Source organism: Propithecus coquereli, unplaced genomic scaffold, assembly GCF_000956105.1.
Source record: "Propithecus coquereli isolate 6110/MARCELLA unplaced genomic scaffold, Pcoq_1.0 Scaffold19, whole genome shotgun sequence".
Classification (NCBI taxonomy): Eukaryota; Metazoa; Chordata; class Mammalia; order Primates; family Indriidae; genus Propithecus; species Propithecus coquereli.
In genome coordinates, this window is record NW_012143856.1 from 6,722,785 (window position 1) to 6,742,914 (window position 20,130).

General features: G+C 40.0%; 1 protein-coding gene and 1 long non-coding RNA gene across 2 annotated transcripts; one reads left to right on the forward strand and one right to left on the reverse strand.

The window, feature by feature from the left end:
• Positions 1-1,101: 1,101 nt before the first annotated feature.
• RAP2B (RAP2B, member of RAS oncogene family) lies at positions 1,102-8,776 on the reverse strand. The gene is made up of 2 exons (XM_012642948.1): positions 7,530-8,776; positions 1,102-1,118 (listed from the first exon to the last, which is right to left on the reverse strand). The coding sequence occupies exon 1, from the start codon at positions 8,316-8,318 to the stop codon at positions 7,767-7,769; it is 552 nt and encodes a 183-aa protein (XP_012498402.1). The 5' UTR covers positions 8,319-8,776; the 3' UTR covers positions 1,102-1,118; positions 7,530-7,766.
• A 151-nt stretch (positions 8,777-8,927) lies between these two features.
• Positions 8,928-15,822, forward strand: LOC105809189. The gene is made up of 5 exons (XR_001137430.1): positions 8,928-8,987; positions 10,453-10,594; positions 10,702-10,896; positions 14,195-14,297; positions 15,650-15,822. It is a non-coding gene; the product is annotated as an uncharacterized LOC105809189 (long non-coding RNA).
• Positions 15,823-20,130: the final 4,308 nt, after the last annotated feature.

Consider the following 20,130-nt stretch of genomic DNA (forward strand, 5'->3'; position numbering starts at 1 on the left):
TAGTGACAGAGAAAACCATTTACCTGAATCAGATAAGGATGAATGAAATGATATACAAAAGGAAAAATAACAGGTAATATGACTAAGATAACTAAACGCAGGAATCAAACTTAGAAATACACTTATAATTTTATTACCTGCTTAAAACATAAAATTCAAAACTATTTAAAATATATTTTAAAATATATTTATTAAAATATATTCTTATAGAATTATACTACTACAGATCTCTAGAGACTCTTTTCTTGAATGAGACATAATTCAATATGTTAGCCTCTAGAGAGAATATTTAAAATATTACATTAATATTAATATGTATGTTAAATAACATTAAAATATTTTGAGTTTATGACTAAAATCAGATTTTGAAAACTTTATAAATGGCCAGATAACATATAAAATAAAGACCTTTACTCAAGCTATAAAACTGTAAGTAATAATCTGCATTTCATAAATGGTTCTATAGCAATCAATTTAGGGAAAAAATGAAATACCTTCACATCAACTATTCTGTTACCTCTCTAATTCTGTAACTTTACACACTTAAAAAGTATGTTGTTAAATTCATGAGATAGTCTACACAAAATGGTCACTAGAACTCATTTTGCAAACCGCAGTAGGTTAATAACTCCACTCTTCAATTCATATGGTTTTACAATAATTGCTATTATTATTACCTTAAGCAGCTTTTTACCCAACATTTCTTTCTCTTAGTTGGTTCCCTTCTTCCAATAAGCACTAAAGGCATGAGAACAAGAGCTTTTGTATAAAATAACTATTAGCTTAGCAAACTTAAAAAGTCTGCTTGATTCTTTGGCACACTCATTTTTACAAGATTGTCTTTTTCAAAAGAAATATCCTGCCCTGAATCTTCTTTACATGAAGAACCCCAAAAGACTACACACCAACAATTCTTTCTTTGACAATGTAACCCAAATTGTCTTTTCCTTTTTGGTTTCTTGATTTAAAAAAAAAATGACAGTGAATAAATTTCATAAATCTTTTTTCTCCATTTTCCTTCTTCCCTTGGACATGAAAATATAAAAAAGCAAAATTATTTTCTATTAAGTGTCCAATTTTACCCAATCTCAAAAAAGAAGTTGGAAATGACGTGCCAACTGAAATAAAAGAAACGACAACAGTCATTGCACAGTTCCACATGCAACAAAACAATTATTAATTACTTAAACTTTATGGAATCCATTTTTATTTATAATATCCACATACCTTTCAAAGAAAAGTCCCCATGTGCATCAAATTTATCTACCCTATTGCCTACAAGGCAAACCTACAGTATTATAACTGATGACAAATGTAGATGTACTTTTCCATGTACCATTATTGCTTAACATATGCTATTCTCACAGATTATGGTGAAAAAAAGCATAAAGTTGTTGCTCTTTCACCTGACTTCCTCCCATGTGTTAGTCCCTACACCACAGCTAATAGTAGTATGTGCTCAATAAATATTTGTTGAATAATCAATGAATCAATTTTAGCTATGTTTACCAACGTCTCCTGCAACCAACTGAGGTCAATCTCAGGCCTTTTTGGGGCACCTGCATCAATATTCTTTCTCTTTTCTATTTTCAAAATAATTTTTTCTGCCTTTGCAATTTTTCACAATTACCACAGATAAAGCAACCACACATTTTCAAATCTCTAACAAACTTAGCCTCAGGTAGCTTTGTAAGATAATTCAATTTAAAAAGAGTAAGTATAGTCAATTGGACAATAAAGAATACAAATAGCTGTCCCCTCCAATTCATAAAACAGATCAACACTAACAATCCCAAAAACCGTTAGGCCAATTTGTTTTTCCTGTTTGTCTATACCACTTAGCCATTTCTGCTTCTCAAGCCTAACTATGGCCTTTACTAAGGCCATAAAAATTGTCATCCTATTATTCATTCTTTTAATGTGAACTAGGTCTGTTCTAATGATTATTAACCAGTTATTAGAATGAAATATCACATAATTCTCATTGTCTTAGACATGGTGAATAACTTTACAATATAGGACATTTTAAAAATATATTATTCCAAAATAAATAGAAGCCTAAAGTTCAACAGCTTAACAGAACCAAGTAGTAGTAATTTAAATTAACAGTAGTAGAAATAAACATAAAATGAAAGCTGAGATAAAAATATTATACCAAAGTCAGAGTTTCATTATACTATCATGAGCCCTCTAAAACTGCCAGAGATCTCCAACTATTAGCCATAAATGTTTATAACTTTTGAAAGTGAACCTTAGTCTCAGAACAGCATATAGGAATGTTCCTTTACCAGAAGGGCAAACTAAACTTAAAAAAAACCTTTTGTTTCATTTTATGTGTAGCTGGAATGGAAGACATAGCTCCAAAGACTATCTTAATAAATCCATGATGGGTAGGGGAGAAAAAAAAACCTACATTATTCAGCTTCTATTAGAATCATTTTAGTCTTATTTAATACTCCATAGTCCATTCATTCAGCACATAGTTATTAAACTACTACAGTGAGCCAGATTGTTGTGCTATGAAAATCACAATAACAGCAAAAATAGGGTTGAGCAAAACAATATTTTCATCAAAATATTTATTATTATTATTTATTATTATTGGAGTAAAAGCAAGCAAATATTTAAGTCCAGAAAATAATAAGAATGAAAAAGGAAATTTGAGTTAAGTTCCCTTCTCCCCCACCCAAACAAACAGGATCATGTTATTCTTAACATCTTAATAGTAGCTATTACTCCCTCAGCCTACAAACTGGTATTAAACTCTCTGAATTGTAAAAGAGAAATTTGAAATGAGCAACTGTACTATTTGTAATTAGATCTCTACTACTGTTCTTCACTTTCTCAGAATGGATAACAGTATAACTGTATACATGAGACTGAATTAACTAAACACCTGGAATTCTGGCTAAGAAATCGAGTGTTATGTCTGTAGATATACATGTGTGCTGACCATGACCTGAAAATTTAAATTCTCTAATACAATTTTTTCTAGAATCCTTTCTAGAAAGCATGAAAAGTTAAAATCCTTGCCTTTTAATCTTGAAGACAAATACTTTAAAGCATCCCTTTTGAAGATATTTCTTTCAAAGTTTTTTCTTTTTGCAGGGGAAGGGAATGTTGATTCTAATTACTTATTAGGCTGTGTCCCTCTATTCTAATCATTTTCTCATTTAAAGTCAACTTCTGAGTTAACATTGAACACCACAACCAAACTCTCCACGTAAAAATGATTTTAAAAAGCTCTACCTGTATTGAATGAGTCTACCCCTCAATTCACATGCAAAACAGTCTTAGTGTAAATGGTGTATGTTCTCTTCATCTGTAGATGTCAATCAAGATTATTCTATGACTGTGGTAGACAGCACTCAAAAATGTGTGACATGGGTCTTAAGTCTGTGTCTCTGAGTGTCTAGGTGACTCTCAGTATAGTACTCATTTGGAGTTTGGGCTAGATCCTTAGCTCCCTAAGTGTGGTCCCTAGAACAGCAACATCATAATCACCTGGAAATGTGTTAGAAATGAAAATCGAGACCCTACCCAGGCCCACTGAGTAAGAAACTGGCGGAGGGGCCCAGCAATGTGTTTTAATACCCAGGTGATTTTGATATGTAGTCAAGTTTGAGAACCTCTGAACCAGATTCTCAAAACTTCAAAATTCTACTGTTATTAGATCAACTATCTTATTTAGAACTAGCACCATGTTTAATGAATTGCATTCAGTCATTCCTAGTAGTCTGAATAAAATACTATAATCGAGATACCACATTAGTAGTGTTTTAAAATTTACATTTTACAAAGACAAAATTTATATTAGCAAGCTTTTCTCTATTAAGCAGACACTGTGACAAATGTTTGGTATTGTTTTAACAGTGGTGATCTCCAAATTAAATCTTGGTTCTCTTCATATTTATAATGTAGGAACGTATTCTGGCTGTTGTGAAAAATAAATTCATGCTTTTATGACCGTTAAGGTGAAGGCATTTTGCATCTATTTCTCAAGACTGGCCGCTACATACAGCTTTCTCTCACTTTCCCATTCCCCCTGAGAGAAACACTGGGCTATAATTCAAAAGGGGGTGCAATAACAGAACTACTTGACTAATTCAATTAGATGAGGCATTTTAGGATTCCCACCTACAGGAAATATTAACCAGTTAGAAAGCATGAAGTCTCATACATTTAAATAATTCTTACCCCAAATAGATCTGGTCCCAAAATGTGATTCAATGAAGTATATTTCAACAATTAACAACATGCAAATTGTTTTTACCGAAGTGAAACTTCCAAAGACAAAAGTGTTAGACTTAAGAAGATACCTTTAACTTTCCTGAGGCTATTACAAAAGGAGAACAAAAATAATCCTTTGACACGACATAAAACCCAAACCCGGATGGCTGTCAGAGACCAAAAGGCAAAGCTATTAGAAAACAGCAGGGGTCAAGTTTAAAAGTCCTCTTTTGCTCCCCAAAAGAATCCTTTCCCACCCAATTTCTGTTTTGCCAGGTGATTGACTTACAACAAACTCCTCCCTCCCTGACTCACTTCCTTTAACACTTAAGTCAGCCTAACATTTTCATTGAAACAAATGCTCTTATCTCTTTTCACACCCTAATATTAGAAAGGGTTCTTACTAGCCAAATAAACTGACATACTCCTAGAAACACTTTTTTCTTAAGAAAAAAAAGGAATGTACCTAATTTCTATTAATTTTGTCAAAAAAATAGTAGACAAAGCCAAAAACCTTAGAACTATTTTCTTGCTCCAGGCACACACAAAATAGCTTTCACTGAGAATCCAAAAAGCATTTATTTTACAGTACTCAGTAAAAGCATATTAAAATCTTCTGCTCTGCCATTCCAGACCCATAAAGAATTTAGTCATGCAAGTGACTAAATCCTGTGCAAAGGTGATTAATGCACCCAGCAACCTATTTCATTTCCAATTTTCCACTTCCAACTATTTCCTGTCATTATATATATACATTTCTTAAATTAGTTAGATACTTGGCAGCATTTTGTCAAAAGGCTTCCAAAATTTTTTTAAAGACAGTCAAATGCCAAATGCCTTTTTAAAAAATCCTCCAGATAGTACTTGACACGTCTTCAGAATTTTCAACACTTTACATCTACTTAGGCAACTAAAAGTACTCAAACGTAAGAAAGAATTTTTACAAAGGCATAAATTTGAACCTTCTCTTAATTTCTACGTATAGAACATTTATACCATTGCCTCCCAATTGTGTTTGATAACATAAGTGAGATCAGAGTGAAAAAAATGGCAATAGGACTATGGCAGGCAATTCTCTGCTGCTCCCCCACACTGGAATACTGAGATGCCTCCTGGGCAAAAAAACAAAAAAAAACAAAAAAAACAAAAAAAAACACCACATTTTAAGGCAAGATATGTTAATACGGCTTTAAAGAAACCTGCGCCTGTAATTTTTTTTGGCTTTGTTCAAGGGAATAAATCACTTTGTCAAAGGATGCTTCAGACTTCAGCTACACTTCACAGATCTAAGGTATATCAAGTTCTCTTGACATATATGGACATATATTTTCTTTTATTCTGTAGAGGTTGTATTATTGACTAAAGACCTTAAAAAAAAAAAAAAAGCTCACACTGCCTCCTACTGTTAGAAAAAAAACTTATAAGATCAAATATGGTCCACAAAAAGCAGTGTGCAATGAGAGCAAGGAAATTGTCTTAGCCTATTTTCTTTTTAAATCTATTTCCAAATCAAAACTTCAAAAGGGTTGAGATATTATCTATCACCCATACAAATGTACTGCAAAAATCGTCACTAGGTGACTTCAGAGTTGGAAACCATCTTCCCCAAACATGTTTTTGTTTTCTTGTGTGACATAAACAGGAAAAAAAAAAAAGAAAATTAAGAAGTGCCACCCTACTTTGCCAGATGGATGGTTACTTTTCCAGATTTAACGTAGTATTAAGTGGTTGGTTTCTCCCCTTCCCTACCTACAGTGAGGTAAATTTCTGCATGTCAGCAGAACAGATTCAATATACCTGCTCACCTTCTAATCAGAGGGGGTATGGTCATACCCAGGGCTTCCTAGACCTAGATGATTTTCTACATATTTAAGAAGCTGGATATAATGTCACCAAACTTGTCAATGATATACTGTCTTCAAAATTTGACAAAAGCTCTTGAGGGCATCATGTACCTGACCCTGTCCACCTCAGCCATGATACTATAATGATACTGTATTAAATTACTAAATATGAAACACAGAAACACAAACAATAGCTTTGGGTTTGTTTCTTTAAAAATGACACTTGTATTAAAAGTCTTAAAATGAGGAGACAATGATTAAACGCATGAAATTAAAAATTACAATTAGTTAAATTCTCTTGGTACATCACAACAGCAAAATTTTGCTCTTTGCTTCTGGAGGAACACCCTATAACAAATAATCAAAAAACATTTAAAAATAATATAAAAGGGGAGCTAAATACCTGAAAATTTGAACAAAATGAAGCAAAAACAAAAAAATGAAACATTCATTGCAAGACATGGAAATTACATTTTAAAGTCTGAAAATGATAAAGAAATTCACCAAACAACAGGCCCTATTGTCCTGGCTCCTTCAGGAAGATTACTGAAAGGAAACTGGGAAGTGTTTTGGGGAATAGCAGATTCTGGGATATGGAGGGAAGTTCACAGGTTGGCACCGGCTGGAACAGCTGAGTTTTGAAGGCACTCTGCAGACACAGGGGTGCTGGGAGCCCTGAATCACATTTACAAAGTCTTTGTACTGTATTTTAAAAAGCTAGTCATTAAAATCTGTTACTGCCCAAAAAAAAAAAAAAAACCCCAAAAAGCTAAACTTAAAAAAACAACCACACACACACACTCACACACAATAGTACACACAAAAATGTGCAGATCTGTAACATTTTTTTCACAGCTGATAAAAAAAAATACTACCGTTCTCCCCCAGACTCCCCTTTGATACAGTAGGTAAACAAAATAGATTTTTTTTTTCCACAAATATCAGCAGACACTTTCTGGCACCCCACACTGTATTGGCATCAGTGTTAACAGTCCCAGTTCAGATGTGCAATACTTCAGATTGGATATACTGTAACAAGAATCCAACTTTGCATAGACATCCTCAGAATCGCAATCAGTCACGGGGTTGCCCTTCCAAGCTGGCAGAAAAGGAACCCAATCTTAATTTCCAGCTACTCCTGGAAAACAAGTAAAAACAAAAGTTTCTTCCTCTCCTCCTGCTCCTTCATATGGTCCTCCTGGACTTCCTTCCATGTATTTAAAACTTGGAAGTAGAAAACGGTTGTTGACCAAAAACAAAAAAGAAAAAAACCCACCCCCCCCCTTCGCCAAAAAAACTTTTCCACCTTCTTCCTCAGCTTTTCTTTCACCTCTCCCCCCCATTTTTTTTTCCAGGCTGAAACTTTTGCTTGCCGGGTGTCAAGCTGCCGATACAGCGCCTTAATGGCTACTTAAACGGGAAATAAGCGTCAACCAAAATCAATGAGAAACGTACATGCTGCAAAGAGCCACATTTCCACCAGGGTCTCGGATGGTCAGGACGGGACACCCCCTCGCAAACGGGGTGGAGGCAGGGGACGCAGGCTGCAGAGGCCAGCCGGGCTCCGGGACATCCTGGCCAATGCAAAGTCGTCTCCAATCTCAAAGAAAGAAGAGAAATCACATTTAGAGAGTCGGGTGCGTTTGGCTTTTGTGCGCAAAACGCGGCCGGCGCGCGGCGACCGCGGGCGCCTCAGAGGATCACGCAGGCGGAGCAGCAGCCCTCGTCGCCGTTGGGCTGCGCCGCATAGTTCATCTGCCGCACGATCTCGGCAAACAGCTCGTCCACCGAGGCTTTGTTTTTGGCCGACGTCTCCATGAAGGGGCAGCTCCACTCTTCGGCCAGGGCCTTGCCCTCGCCATACGAGACCTCGCGCTCGCCCTCCAGGTCCACTTTGTTGCCTACCAAGATCATGGGCACGCGCTCGTACCGCTTCACCCGGATGATCTGGTCCCGCATGGGCTTGATGTCCTGGAAGCTCTGCTGGTTGACGAGGCTGTAGACGAGGATGAAGCCCTGGCCATTCTTGATGTACAGGTCCCGCATGGACGCGAACTGCTCTGTTCCCGCTGTGTCCAGTATCTCCAGCACCGACGGCGACGAGTCCACCTCAATCTCCTTGCGGTAGAAGTCCTCGATGGTTGGGTCGTACTTCTCGATGAAAGAGCCGGTCACGAACTGCACGGTGAGCGCGGACTTGCCCACGCCGCCCGAGCCCAGCACCACCACTTTGTACTCTCTCATGGCTCCGTCAGCGCTCGCGCCGCGCCTGCCGCGGCCCCGTCGGGGCTGCGCGCCGGGGAAGGCTGTGCTTGGCGGCTGGACTTCTCCCCTTCCTCAGCTCCGCAGGAAAAACCCAGGAGAGGGTGACGGGGGGCGCAGGGCGCAGAAATCACCAAGCAGGGGCTGGGGCCGGGCCAGCCGGCGGCGGCGGCGGCTCGTCCCTTGGGCGCGGGTCCCGGGCCCGCAGCAGTCCGCGGCAGTAGGGGCAGCCCGGGCGGCGCACCGGGAGGACAATGCCGGCAGCTTGTGCGAGGCGACGGCTGGATCTTCTCACCGCGGCAGCCCGAGACGGTGGGGAGGCGGTGGTGGAGGGCTGTGGAGGCGGCTGCTAATTGCGCGTCGGGTCGGGATGCGCGTGGCATGAGTCCCCGCGGAACGTGCGCCCACCGCCGCGGCCCATCGCGCTCTCTCCTGCAGCCTCCGCTGGGCGAGGGCTTCCTACTCGCCGCGCGCAGCCCGGCCCTCCCCGCCCCGGCGAGCATGCCCAGTGCGCGGCCGGCTGCGCCCCGCCCGAGATACCGCTCCTGGTTTTCCGAGAGGCCGGGCGGGGGCGGGGCCGGGGGCGGGGCTCCCGATTCGAGTCCGGGTTCGGGAGTGGCGCGAGTCCAGGAACTGGATGGGGTACAGGAGGTGAGAAGTGTGTGTTGTGTGTAAGGGGGCTGGGAAGGCTCAGATGAGAGGACGAAGGCCGCTTTCTTTCACGGCTCTGGGGTCCGTGCGCAAGGGCGGTGGCTCTGCGAGGAACGCGTGGGCGCGGCGAGCCGGCTCAGGGGTGGAGTGGGCTGTGCGCTTGCTGACTCCGGTTACCAGAGGCTCGTGGACGCCATTCAACACGACCCGGGCCGGTGTGCCTCGGGCCGGAAACCCACAGGACATTATGGTGCTGCCGAGTGCGTGAGCGGTGGGCGGAGCATCCACACCCCACAGCTCTTTCTACCGTTCGCAACATAAACGCTACTCCGCCGTCTCTGGCCGGCTCTTTGCACTGCAGCCCGCGGACAAAGAAAACGGGAGAGACGGTGGGCCTGAGACGTTGCCCAGATTAGGGAAGGGGTAGCCTTGTGTGCCCGAACTCAGTCGGGGCAGGGTCCCTGTGGGTCCTACCTACCCTCACCCACCACATTCGGCTGTGGTCAAAACCCGGAGACCGGATCACTTCCCGATCCAGAAGTCTCGGCGGCGCCCACAGTCAGTCAGGGCATGCTCAGTCGCAGAGCAGGTTTTCGGGCTTGGAAGTAGGAAGCTTTTGCACCACACACCCACACTCCAGCTCAAATTACCTCTCCCAGACTCCGCACTCATTGGTCTCGGGGTGCGAGTCTCACACCCCTAAGTGTTCTCCCATTGGCTGCCTCCAAGGTTTTATCAGTTTGGGCTGCTTCATTGGCTAAAAAGTAGCCTTCGCTCGCGATTGGTTATTTATAGAGATTGAGCTGAGAGGCGGAGGCACAGCTGTTCTTTCTCCGCTGCTCCCCCCTCTTCCTCCCACTTTCCCAACCCAGTCGTTTTGAAGCTAAAGTGAAAAAACAAGAGGAATTTAGGCGGAGAGCTCAGACCTAAATATAGTTCTTTGTTAGTGTTTTCGAGAGAGTCTGACTTCTCGTGCCCAGTCACGACTGTCCCTTAAAGGGAGCAGAAAGGGCTAATTACAGTTTTTGGTCCGCAAGAAACCACAAAGTTTCCAAGTTTTTTGCACGGAGGGGGATGGGGCTAGGATGAGAAATGGGCCACTTGGAATTCGTTTCACCCGGAGGGGTGGGGGGAATGTCCGGGCTTGCTCCGTAGGAAACGTCTTCGCTGTCGGGCGGGCAATCGCTAGACTTGGCTCTTCTCGTACTCACGGGAGGTGAGAGGGAGATGCCTCGACTTGTTCTGAGTCTCTCTTGTTCCTCACCAAGGAGAGATGTCAAGACCTGTCTGCAGCCTAGCGCTGGCAGCGGGAGCCCCGGGGCGAAGGGGGTGGGGAGGCCACCGAGCTGCGTCAACCCTGGCTCTGTGTCCTGCATTTCTTAGCCGATGCCACTGCCCACTGGTTTAACCGACAGCATCAGAGAGATGAGCCGGCAGTGTGCTAACACTTGGTTTCTGTTCCTAGTCCTGCCGTGACTCACTGCTGCGTTTGAGAGTCAGCCTTCTCCAAACTCCTGGTTAAGGCTCCTAAAGTTCGAGTCTGCAGCTTGACGTCCTTGGGCACCGGGCCAGGCGAGACGTGGGCAGCAGCAGATTCCTTGGGTGAGGTGGGTGATGCTTGCCCCCGCACCCAGTCCCTCCGGTTAGTGGAGAGAGGGCTTCCACCTTGACTGTCAGAGTGCTTAGATATAATTATGCTTATGTAATTCTCCAGAAAAACGTCTCTGAGGCAAATTCACCTAATACAGCTGGAGAGAACCTTGTCAACATCCAATGTTTAATGTCGGCCAAGTGATTTACATGTACTGTTACTCTGCGTAATAATTACACCCATTTTAAAGATGAGGAAACTGAGGCCCTGAGGTGATCGGTAACTTGCCTGAGATGTCACAGCTAGGAAGTGGACAAGGTAAGACTCCAACCCAGATATTTGTCTGCAGAGCCTGGTCTCATAACGACAAGGCTACACTTCCTTGTCTCAACAGAGTTCTCGTGGCTTAAACCTAGAGGCAATGTGATCAGACTGCCTCTTAAACTCAAGCAAGAGGGACCTCTACCCAGAGCTACCCTTTGGCTCTCCTCTGGCAGTGCCCCTCTCAGGGTCAACATGATGGCCCATCTGGAGCCTTGAACCCTCTTCTAGACTACACTCCAGATAGAACTCTGAATGCCCTGCTCTAATAGTATCAAACCTCCTTCCAGGATCTGCTTCGGACTCTGAACTCACCCCTGTGTCCAAGAAATGGCTTTTTGTTAGGGTATGGACCGTATTTGGACCTGTGGGCTGAGGTATGCATTCCCAGGTGCTTTCGGCCTCTCCCAGTGCAGGAAGAAGGGTCAGTTAGGATCAGCTTTATCTTCCCTGACACCTTCCACCTTCCACCTTGCAGGAGTTCAAGAATTCATAATTCACAGTTGGCTATCCATTTCCTTGTGAGGAGGTATTTGTCAAGGCGGGAGGACAGATCATATTTTGTTGAGCAGTTTGTTATCTTGATTTATAACTTAAATACTTAGATTAATGCTGTGTGGGGCCTCTATTTGTACTCTTGTCCACAAATGTTAGGTGTGGTTGTGATTATGATGTAGAAGAAAATGCTTTGTCCTTATAGGCCTGGTATGTAATCTCAAGTATTAGATATCAGTTATTATCTGGGGCCTTGGGCAGGTCCCTTAAGCTCTCCTAACCTTAGTTTCCCTATCTATAAAATGGTGATAATAAAAATTGCCTTAGCCAGCTAGCTACACAAGGAACCTTGGTGGGAATCTAGTCACCAAATGCCTCATTTTACGCAGAGAGAGCTGAGCAGAATTAGAACCCTGGTGTCCCAGCTGCACTTACCGTGGTGCCAGGCTGTCTGTGGGGATAATAATTAACAGATAATAGATGGAAACATGCTTTTAAAGCTGTAGCATCCCATACATGTGTCAAATTACTACCCAGACCCAGGCACTCAGCCCCATCTGGAGATACACATCCTCAGGACTCTAGGTAACCTAACCATGTGAACAGGTATTATTGAACCTTGATGGCCTCTTCAGTACCAGAAAGATGCCACAGTATGAATACTTTTTATCAGACCTTCTTCAATAGCAATTTTTGTTACACTCAGATAGTCTTCCACAGAAAGATTTGGATTGGGGCTTTGGGATTCAAAATGAGGCAATGAAAATTGTTGATGTACACATTTTTAAGGTTGGCTACTTCCTCCTGTGAAATCTGTTCGGAGTCTTTTTCTACTCCCACTTACAGTATGAATCATTATCTATCCCGTACCATAATGATTTACATGTCTAGGTCTGGTCACCCTAAGCACCATGTGAATTACTCGAGAGCAGGGTCCGGGGTTTATCTTTGGAGCCACCTCTGTTCCTCATAGCACCTAGTAAAGTAGAAGGCTCTCAATAAGTATATGTTGATGAATATGTAAATAGTGTTCTATTTCTTTTCCAAACTCTGTGGTGAAAGATTACATCAATCTTGGTAAGACATAATCATTTCCTAGATCCATAGAAAAATGTATACCAATGTTTTAGTCTTTCTCTTGTTGAGTTATAAATATGCTAGGATGATCAAAGTCTACTCTTAATTTGGGTAGAAACACTAAATCAATGCTATCTTAAGGAAAGATACCAAAGCAGCCAGTGGATAAACCCTTCCTCTGAAGGAGACTTAACATTTCCAGATAACATGAAAAAGGATTTCTGGAAAACAATCTAAAGTAAAAGCTACCTGGTAAGGACAGTTTAACCTTTGATACCGAATGTGAAATAAACAGGGGTCCCCTGCCTTATCTTTGCTCACACAGTGGTACTGCTGAGCTCCTTCTAAGACACTGGGGTTGGGCCTTCGAAGAATTAGATTTGTTAGAACAGGAATCTTCTAAGTCCTCAAGAAAATAAGTACCTACTTGTCCTCTTCATTTGTACAATGTTAAGTAGAGGTTTATTTCATGATGTTCATAGTTTTAGCTGGTGCCACCTATACGTAAACAATTCTAAACAAATATTTCTAATTTTGAAAACACCAAAGGTAAGTCGATGGTGACCATGGATCATTATTTTAAAACAGAAATGTGATACTAACTGTGCCTCATGGAATTCTCAATAAATATTCATTAAGGAACTAAAAATGTTACAGCGTAACCATGTATCCACTAGTAGACTTAGGATATTTTATTTTATCAGTGGTCCTTTTTAAATAATCTCCAGTAATGTCCCTAAAAATATTTTTTAAGTCAACCAAATCATTATCGTTTCATGCTATTGATACTATTCAGATTACACTTTGGGTAGCCAACATATCACATATTATTTCATACTACTACATACTATTCATATTATACTTTTGGCAACCATCTTGTAAGAAAAATTATTTGTAATGAGATTTTGTATCTTTATGTCTTAACAATGTCCAAAAATCCTAGCATGATACCTAAACAAAGATCTACCTAGTTTTATAATTTCAGTGTCTTGTCTATATAACTTGTACTCTAGTTCCTTATTCCTATTTTAATTACTCTTCAATGAAGATATGTAGGAGAGTCTTAAATTTTAAATTAAATAACCTCTTAAAATCATTCAAGCTTTCTACGAACTTTTTGATAGGCTAAAACAAAGAAATGGAATCAAAATAGTTATTGTCTCAAGGGCGTTTGTTGGTTTAATATTTAATAATGACCTCAACATACAAATTAATATAGGATGTTATTTTTTATAATGGAAACCGCTCAAGTCTCTGTGGAGAAATCACACTGGGCTAAAGTGTCACCCAGGCTTACCACAAACGGTAGGTTTGAGTTCTATCATAAACTCTTACTAATAGTTTGGCTTATTTTCAGTCTTCTACCTGATTTTAGAAAAAAAAAAAAAAAAGAAAAAGAAGAAGTTCCTCCTTTCTAAGATAAATGATCTGACCTTTTCTTTCAGGTCTTAGATTTGCCCGACACCCTGATCTGTAGAGAAAAGAGCACAACTCGCTTATATACAACTTTTATATGATGAATGTGCTCTCGCTCAAGGGAAATTTTAGAGAGATTTCATTGATCCTGTTTTTCTTAGTTGAAAGCTCAATTTCAAATCCCAGTCTGCCTAAGATTTGTCTCCTCAGAACCTTCCGTTCCAGAGAACCAAATATAGCAAGAATGAGAGAATTGCTTAGCTCCATTAAAAAGAATTTTCCTCTCACTTTCTTTTCTCTCACCAAGTACTAGATTAAAGCAGCCCCCTTTTCTCCTGGAGAAACAACAGTCCACCTCTTCCCCTGATGCACAGTCGAAGCCTATCACCCCTTCTGCAGCAGTGGCTCCAGTAAGTCTTTCAGACTTTGTGTTTTTGATGGAGACAATGAGACTCTCTCTTGGGGGAAAGGAAGTTTCTTTTGCAAGTTTTTCTTTGTAAACCAGCAGTAGGGTCTGGTTTAAGGAATCTGCCTAATGGGGGTTCTGTTTTATTGGCCTCTGTTAGATAATGTAGCAATCAGAAGATAGAAGAAAGGATCTATGTATGGCGGCTTAGGAAGATAACACACAAAACTGCAATATTCGGTCTATTTAAATAATTTTGTGATTGTTATATTCAATTCTGTCATGGATGTCTGTAACTCTTGACGTTTTTCTAAAATCTGTTTTAAAACTTATGTATAAAAGGGAGATAATTGTTCCATTATTCAACTATTATAATATGGACATATTATCACAAAATATAAAAACGAAATCCTTTTCATTAAGGAATTTATGTCCTTAAAAGAAAACCTTATTGCTTTTCTTGTACACTATAATTTTATGGAATTAAAAAGGTGTGATCTTGGAAAACTGAATAAACGTTTCTGTGTTCCTTGTAAGCTAGATTTTCTAAATATGTGGTTCAAACTTATCTGTAAGAGCCAAATAGTATATATTGAAGGTTTTGCAGGCCATACATCTCTGCTGCAGCTATTCTGCCCTTGTTTGTGAGAGCAGCCAGAGACATTCTGTAAATAAATGGGCATGGCTGAGTTCCAATAATACTTTTTTATGGAAACAGGTGGTAGGCTGCATTTGGCCCACAGGACCATAGTTTGCCATTTTTTAAACCATATATTGAGAAAAAAAATCTTTGTTGCTGGAGGTTCTTTTAATCAAAATGAACTACTAACCTGTCATTAGATGTAGTCATAACTCTTAGCCATAAGCGATAGTAAAATGCTCTCAAATAGGGAATATATACCAACCAATATGTCTGTAATTCTGTGTAATTTATGAAATGTTCATATTGCTATTTTTATACAAAAAAATGCAAAATTTCATACTAATAATTAAGGTATCAGCCATTTTTTATTGGCCTTCTCATCTCTTTGTTATTGATTTGTAATTGTTGATTATGGATTATAGTTATATAATATGTAAGGGGATACTAGTCCTATATCAATCATATGCCTTGCAAATAATTTTATCAGTTTGTTATTAGTCTTTGATTTGTTTGTGCTTTTTTATTGAGTTTTTTTTTTTATTCCTATTTTTAAAATATCTCTTCCTTCGTGGGTTTTCTTCATGAGTTTCATGCAAAAAATAGGAAGACAGCTCATACCCCAAGACATTTTATACAAACAGTGTTTTCTTCTAGCATTTTTATGGTTTCATTTTTTTTTATGGTTACATTTTGCTTTGCTTTTCAACTGAAAGGAGAACATCAGTAAAGATGATGAGACTGAAATCCAAGCAATAGGATGTCCTCTAAACAGGTTTCTGAGGGAAGGGCAGAGGAGTCTGAGAACACTGGTGGCAAGTCTGAGGAAGCATCCTCCCTCTCAAACAGGAAAGAAGAGCCAAGAGAGCCAAGTGAGTGAAAAGTTGAAAGAGTTCACACTGCAAATAACCTTTCTGTAAATAAAAATGTCAAGGCACCTGCTGAAAGGTGGGGGGCCGGATGTGAATTTGGGAACCTGAGTAGAAATGAAATTGTTTCTCATAGTGACTGTGCAGCACACCTTGTGAAGTTGTTAGGCTGCTAAATTTGGGTTACATGAATTTGTGAAGATGCCAATTCAGGGGGTTTTATTATTATTAAGAAGAGTGTTGAGCTGAGTGTCATAGCTCATGCCTTTCATCCTAGCACTTTGGGAGGCAGAGGCAGGAGGATCCCTTGGGGCCAGGAGTTTGAGACCAGCCTGGGCAATAGAGCAAGACCCCATCTCTACCAAAAATAGAAAAGTTAGCCAGGCTTTATGGCAAGCACCTGCAGTCCCAGCTACTCCTATAGGCTGAAGCAGGAGGATTGCTTGAGCCCAGAGTTTGAGATTGTAGTGAACTATGATGATGCCACTGCACTCTAGCCTGGGCAACAGAGCAAGACCCTGTCTCAAAAAAAAAAAAAAAAGGTTGAAAGGATATTGATAATTCCTCTTAAGTTTCTGAGATCAGATTCTGTTAAAATTTCTGAAGACTTCTCAGCATGTAGAAATAAATAATTGTAAAGTGAATTATATATCTTTTATATGCCCATACCCTCAGTGAAAATATGTACATCAACCTGTGATTTATGTAATTAAAAATTCCATTACTAGTGGTAAATTAAATGTACTCAATAAAACTGCCTTATCTATATAGTCTCTTGAGTTTCTCTTTCTACTGCATGCTAAATTACAATAAAACCTTGACTACCTAAACTCTTAAGAGTCATTTGAGTATTTGTCTGGAAAATGTTGCTATTGTCTGAGATATTCTGTCACAATAAGAAAACTGTTTATTATCTTTTCATTAGATGAGTAGTATGTGTTTACTATAATAAATTTGGAATGTATAGAAAAGCTGAAAGAATAAAAATAACAAATTACTTCAAAACAAAAACTTGGCATTCTGGTTAACAGTCTTCTTTTTATCATAGAATTAATTTATATATTCCACCAGGTCAAGTTTTCTTGTGCCTATTTTAACTTATAATTCAGTTTAGGCCTCAGGTATTCTATAAACTACTGGTTAGGAAATAAAAGTCAAATAAGAGAGATATCTTAAGTACCTATATAGCAAAGAATTTTTCCCTCTTATTTAGTGGTTTTTGATGGGAATATTTATATCTCTTATGCTAATGCTGTTGCAATGCTACTGAGGTCAAAAGTTGCCCAAGAAGTTACTTTCTTGACAAAGCCCCTGATGGCTGCCTAGTTTGGGGTGGTTTGTCTGTCCTGCAGGAGGGGTCCTAGAGTGTTAGCATGTTCAGGTTCATGACCTCTGGGGCTGCGGAACGTGGCTGCTCCTCTGCACAATTAACTATTGAATCAAGGGCTTCGGTTGCATTCTCCCAAATGGTTTGTCACTCTTCAGAAATTATCTTCCTCTTTGTTGCAAACAGTGCCCGTATGTGTCAGCACCATTCAAAGCACCAGCAGTGACGTCTGCATCACTAACATTTCTGCTTTCTTTGTCAGTTCGTACCCAGGCTTCTATCTCTTTTGCCTGAAGTTTTTCCTGAGGCTTAAAAGAAACTCTTTCCAAAGTGTGTCCTAACATTTTTGGAAATGACTTAGTCTCTTAAGGATACAAAGTCTTTATCAGAAAAAAAAAAGAAAATGACTTTTGCTGACATGATTTCAGGCCAAACTTTTCTTTAAACTCTTTTTAGTTTTGATTTGAATAGAATACCAGGCATAAACACATTTAAAATTGTATATTCATTGTAATAATGGAATGGCAATCCTGAATATCACATGCCTGACAAAATCTACTTTTTCATTAAACTTCATATGCAATAAAATTTTCTATCTTTAATACTTTCTATAGGCTGACCCAGGGAGTTCCTATTCAGTGGCTGAGAGATAGCAATACTGTCACAGATACCGCTGTATTTCCTCTGAAGTGAGCTGAATAATTGTGTAAAAACAGGATAGTTTTGTTATCCTCACATAAGCCTGTGGTTCTGAGAAGATCCTTCACTAAACGTAAATAAAAATAGGAGGAGGAGGTTGGGTATGACTAGAGAGACTCTCTTTGACTTTCCAAGCATTATTTGTACTCTGCAAGCAAGAGGTAACACTCTAGGACCATGCAGTTTCCCAAATATTAAACTGTCAGCCTATTCTTATGTTTAATTCAGATAAACTTTCATTATGTATAAAGCTACAAGTTAAATTAGACCAACTTTATGTGACTTATGTATCAAGCTTGAGCCTAAGCTTGTTTTATTCTAAGATACAGGCAAGCCAGGGAAGGAAGGTCTAGGACCAGTAAGTCAAGCCAGGAAATGCACTATTCTGTAAGGGTCCAAGTTACCACTGGGGAGGCAAAGAGAAGAGATAGTTGAGGCTCATAAATGTGATTCAAGGACAACAGAAGTTATTAAAGAGAAAAGGAGATGTCGGTCTAAAGTAGAGTTTACACCTTAGATTATCCCATGGAATTGCCCCAGTGAGTCTACCTGAGGGAAAGAGCCTGCAATAGAATAGCAAGATATCTTGGCCATTGAGATCACAAGGTACCGGCAGCATTGGGACCCACAGCTCATGCAATGTTCAGTGTCAGAGTCTGCAGCTTTGGTGGCTGCGACAGCCACAGAGGGTCTGGGATAGACCTCTACAGCAGCAAGCAGTCACTTATCCTAGCAGTGTAATAGTCACTTTGGGCATTGACAGTTGCAGCAAAGAATTCAATATAATGAGCAAAGGCAATGGTCCAATCCACAGAGCAGCCCGGGAGGCTGCTCAGAAAGGGCAAGGGAGACAACCCAAAGGGCTCCAGGTGCTATTTGTGAGGAATTAAGGTCGTCTGGACTTCCTATACTGTTGTTAGAGACTAAGACAAAAGAATAATAATAATAAGATACATGATGGTGGTTGTCTTACCTCTCAGCTGGCATAATGTAGGAAATTAACTTACAGGGGAAATTGTTTAGAAATAAGTTTTCTCAACAAGCCATACAAGTTTTCTAACACTCCCTTCATCTTCACAGAACTTGCTGGGTTTATTTTTAATATCTTCTAAAGGTATCTCACATTGAAAGAATTAGAAATACTCATGGCTTTACTTAGGAAACCCAACTAAGAGATGACAGAACTAAACAAATAAATATTTGTTTATCATGTAACAAGAAGTCTGAAATTGAAACGTTTCTGGCCTTCATCCAATAGCTCGGTTAAGAGAAATGCTTCCCAGAAATCAAGTCTGCTTTTGTGGCAGGAAGAAGGTGGCCTAGGAAGGTGGAACAAAGGATGCACGAGGAGAGCCTTCTTTTTTATCAAGAAAATAAAAACTCCAGGAGACTTCCAGTTATATTTATTTCGCTAGAACTGCATTGAATGCCCTTTAGCCATAAGGGAGGCTGGGAAAATTGGTATTTAACTTTTCCACCTTTCATAGTAGAGAGAGACAAAGGAGAAATAAATGGAGAATAGTGTTGGGTAAGGCAGCCCATAGCATCTACCCCAAGCACCAAACCATTCTTTAGAATCTCAGTATTCTGTCAATTAAATTTGTACATAATATTTTCATGCCTGTTCAATAAATACTGGATGAGAGATAGATACGATCTTTTATCTTTTCATTAAAAATTACATTTAAAATGCTGTATTTGTTTTCAAGTCTGATTGTGTACACAATATAAAGTTTTGGTCAACCCAACTTTGGTTTACACAAAAACCTGAAAAAAAATTAACTTTTTTTACATTTTTTGACCCCTCATGTATGACTCGTGAAGTAGAGACAGTACTAGAATTTTAGTCTGACAGACTTACTTATAAAATTTGACTTTCTAAGTGTAAAATTTTGGACAACTTAGTTTCCGTGGTAGCCAGCCTCCAAGATGGCTCTCACCAATCCCTGCTGGCATTCACATCCTTGGAGAGTCTTCGCCCACAGTGTGTCAGCGTTGGTCTGTATGACCAATAGAACATGACAGAAGGGATGGTGTGTCACTTCCAAGATTATATTATAAAAGACTGCAGCTTCTGTCTTGAACTCTGAATCTCTTAAATTTCTCTCTCAGGGGGAAGCCAGCTGCCATTTCTTCCGGACATCACGCAACCCTGTGGAGAGGACCAAGTGATGGGGTAAATGAGATCCTTGTTCCAAACGGTGAGAGAAACCGAGGCCTGCCAACAATCAAGAAAATGAACCTGGAAGCTAATCCTGCAGCATTCAGTGACTACTGGCCTAGCTGACAACTTGACTGCAAT

Coding starts and splice junctions, on each gene's coding strand:
- RAP2B (XM_012642948.1), bottom strand. CDS start 8,318: ATGAGAGAGTACAAAGTGGTGGTGCTGGGCTCGGGCGGCGTGGGCAAG.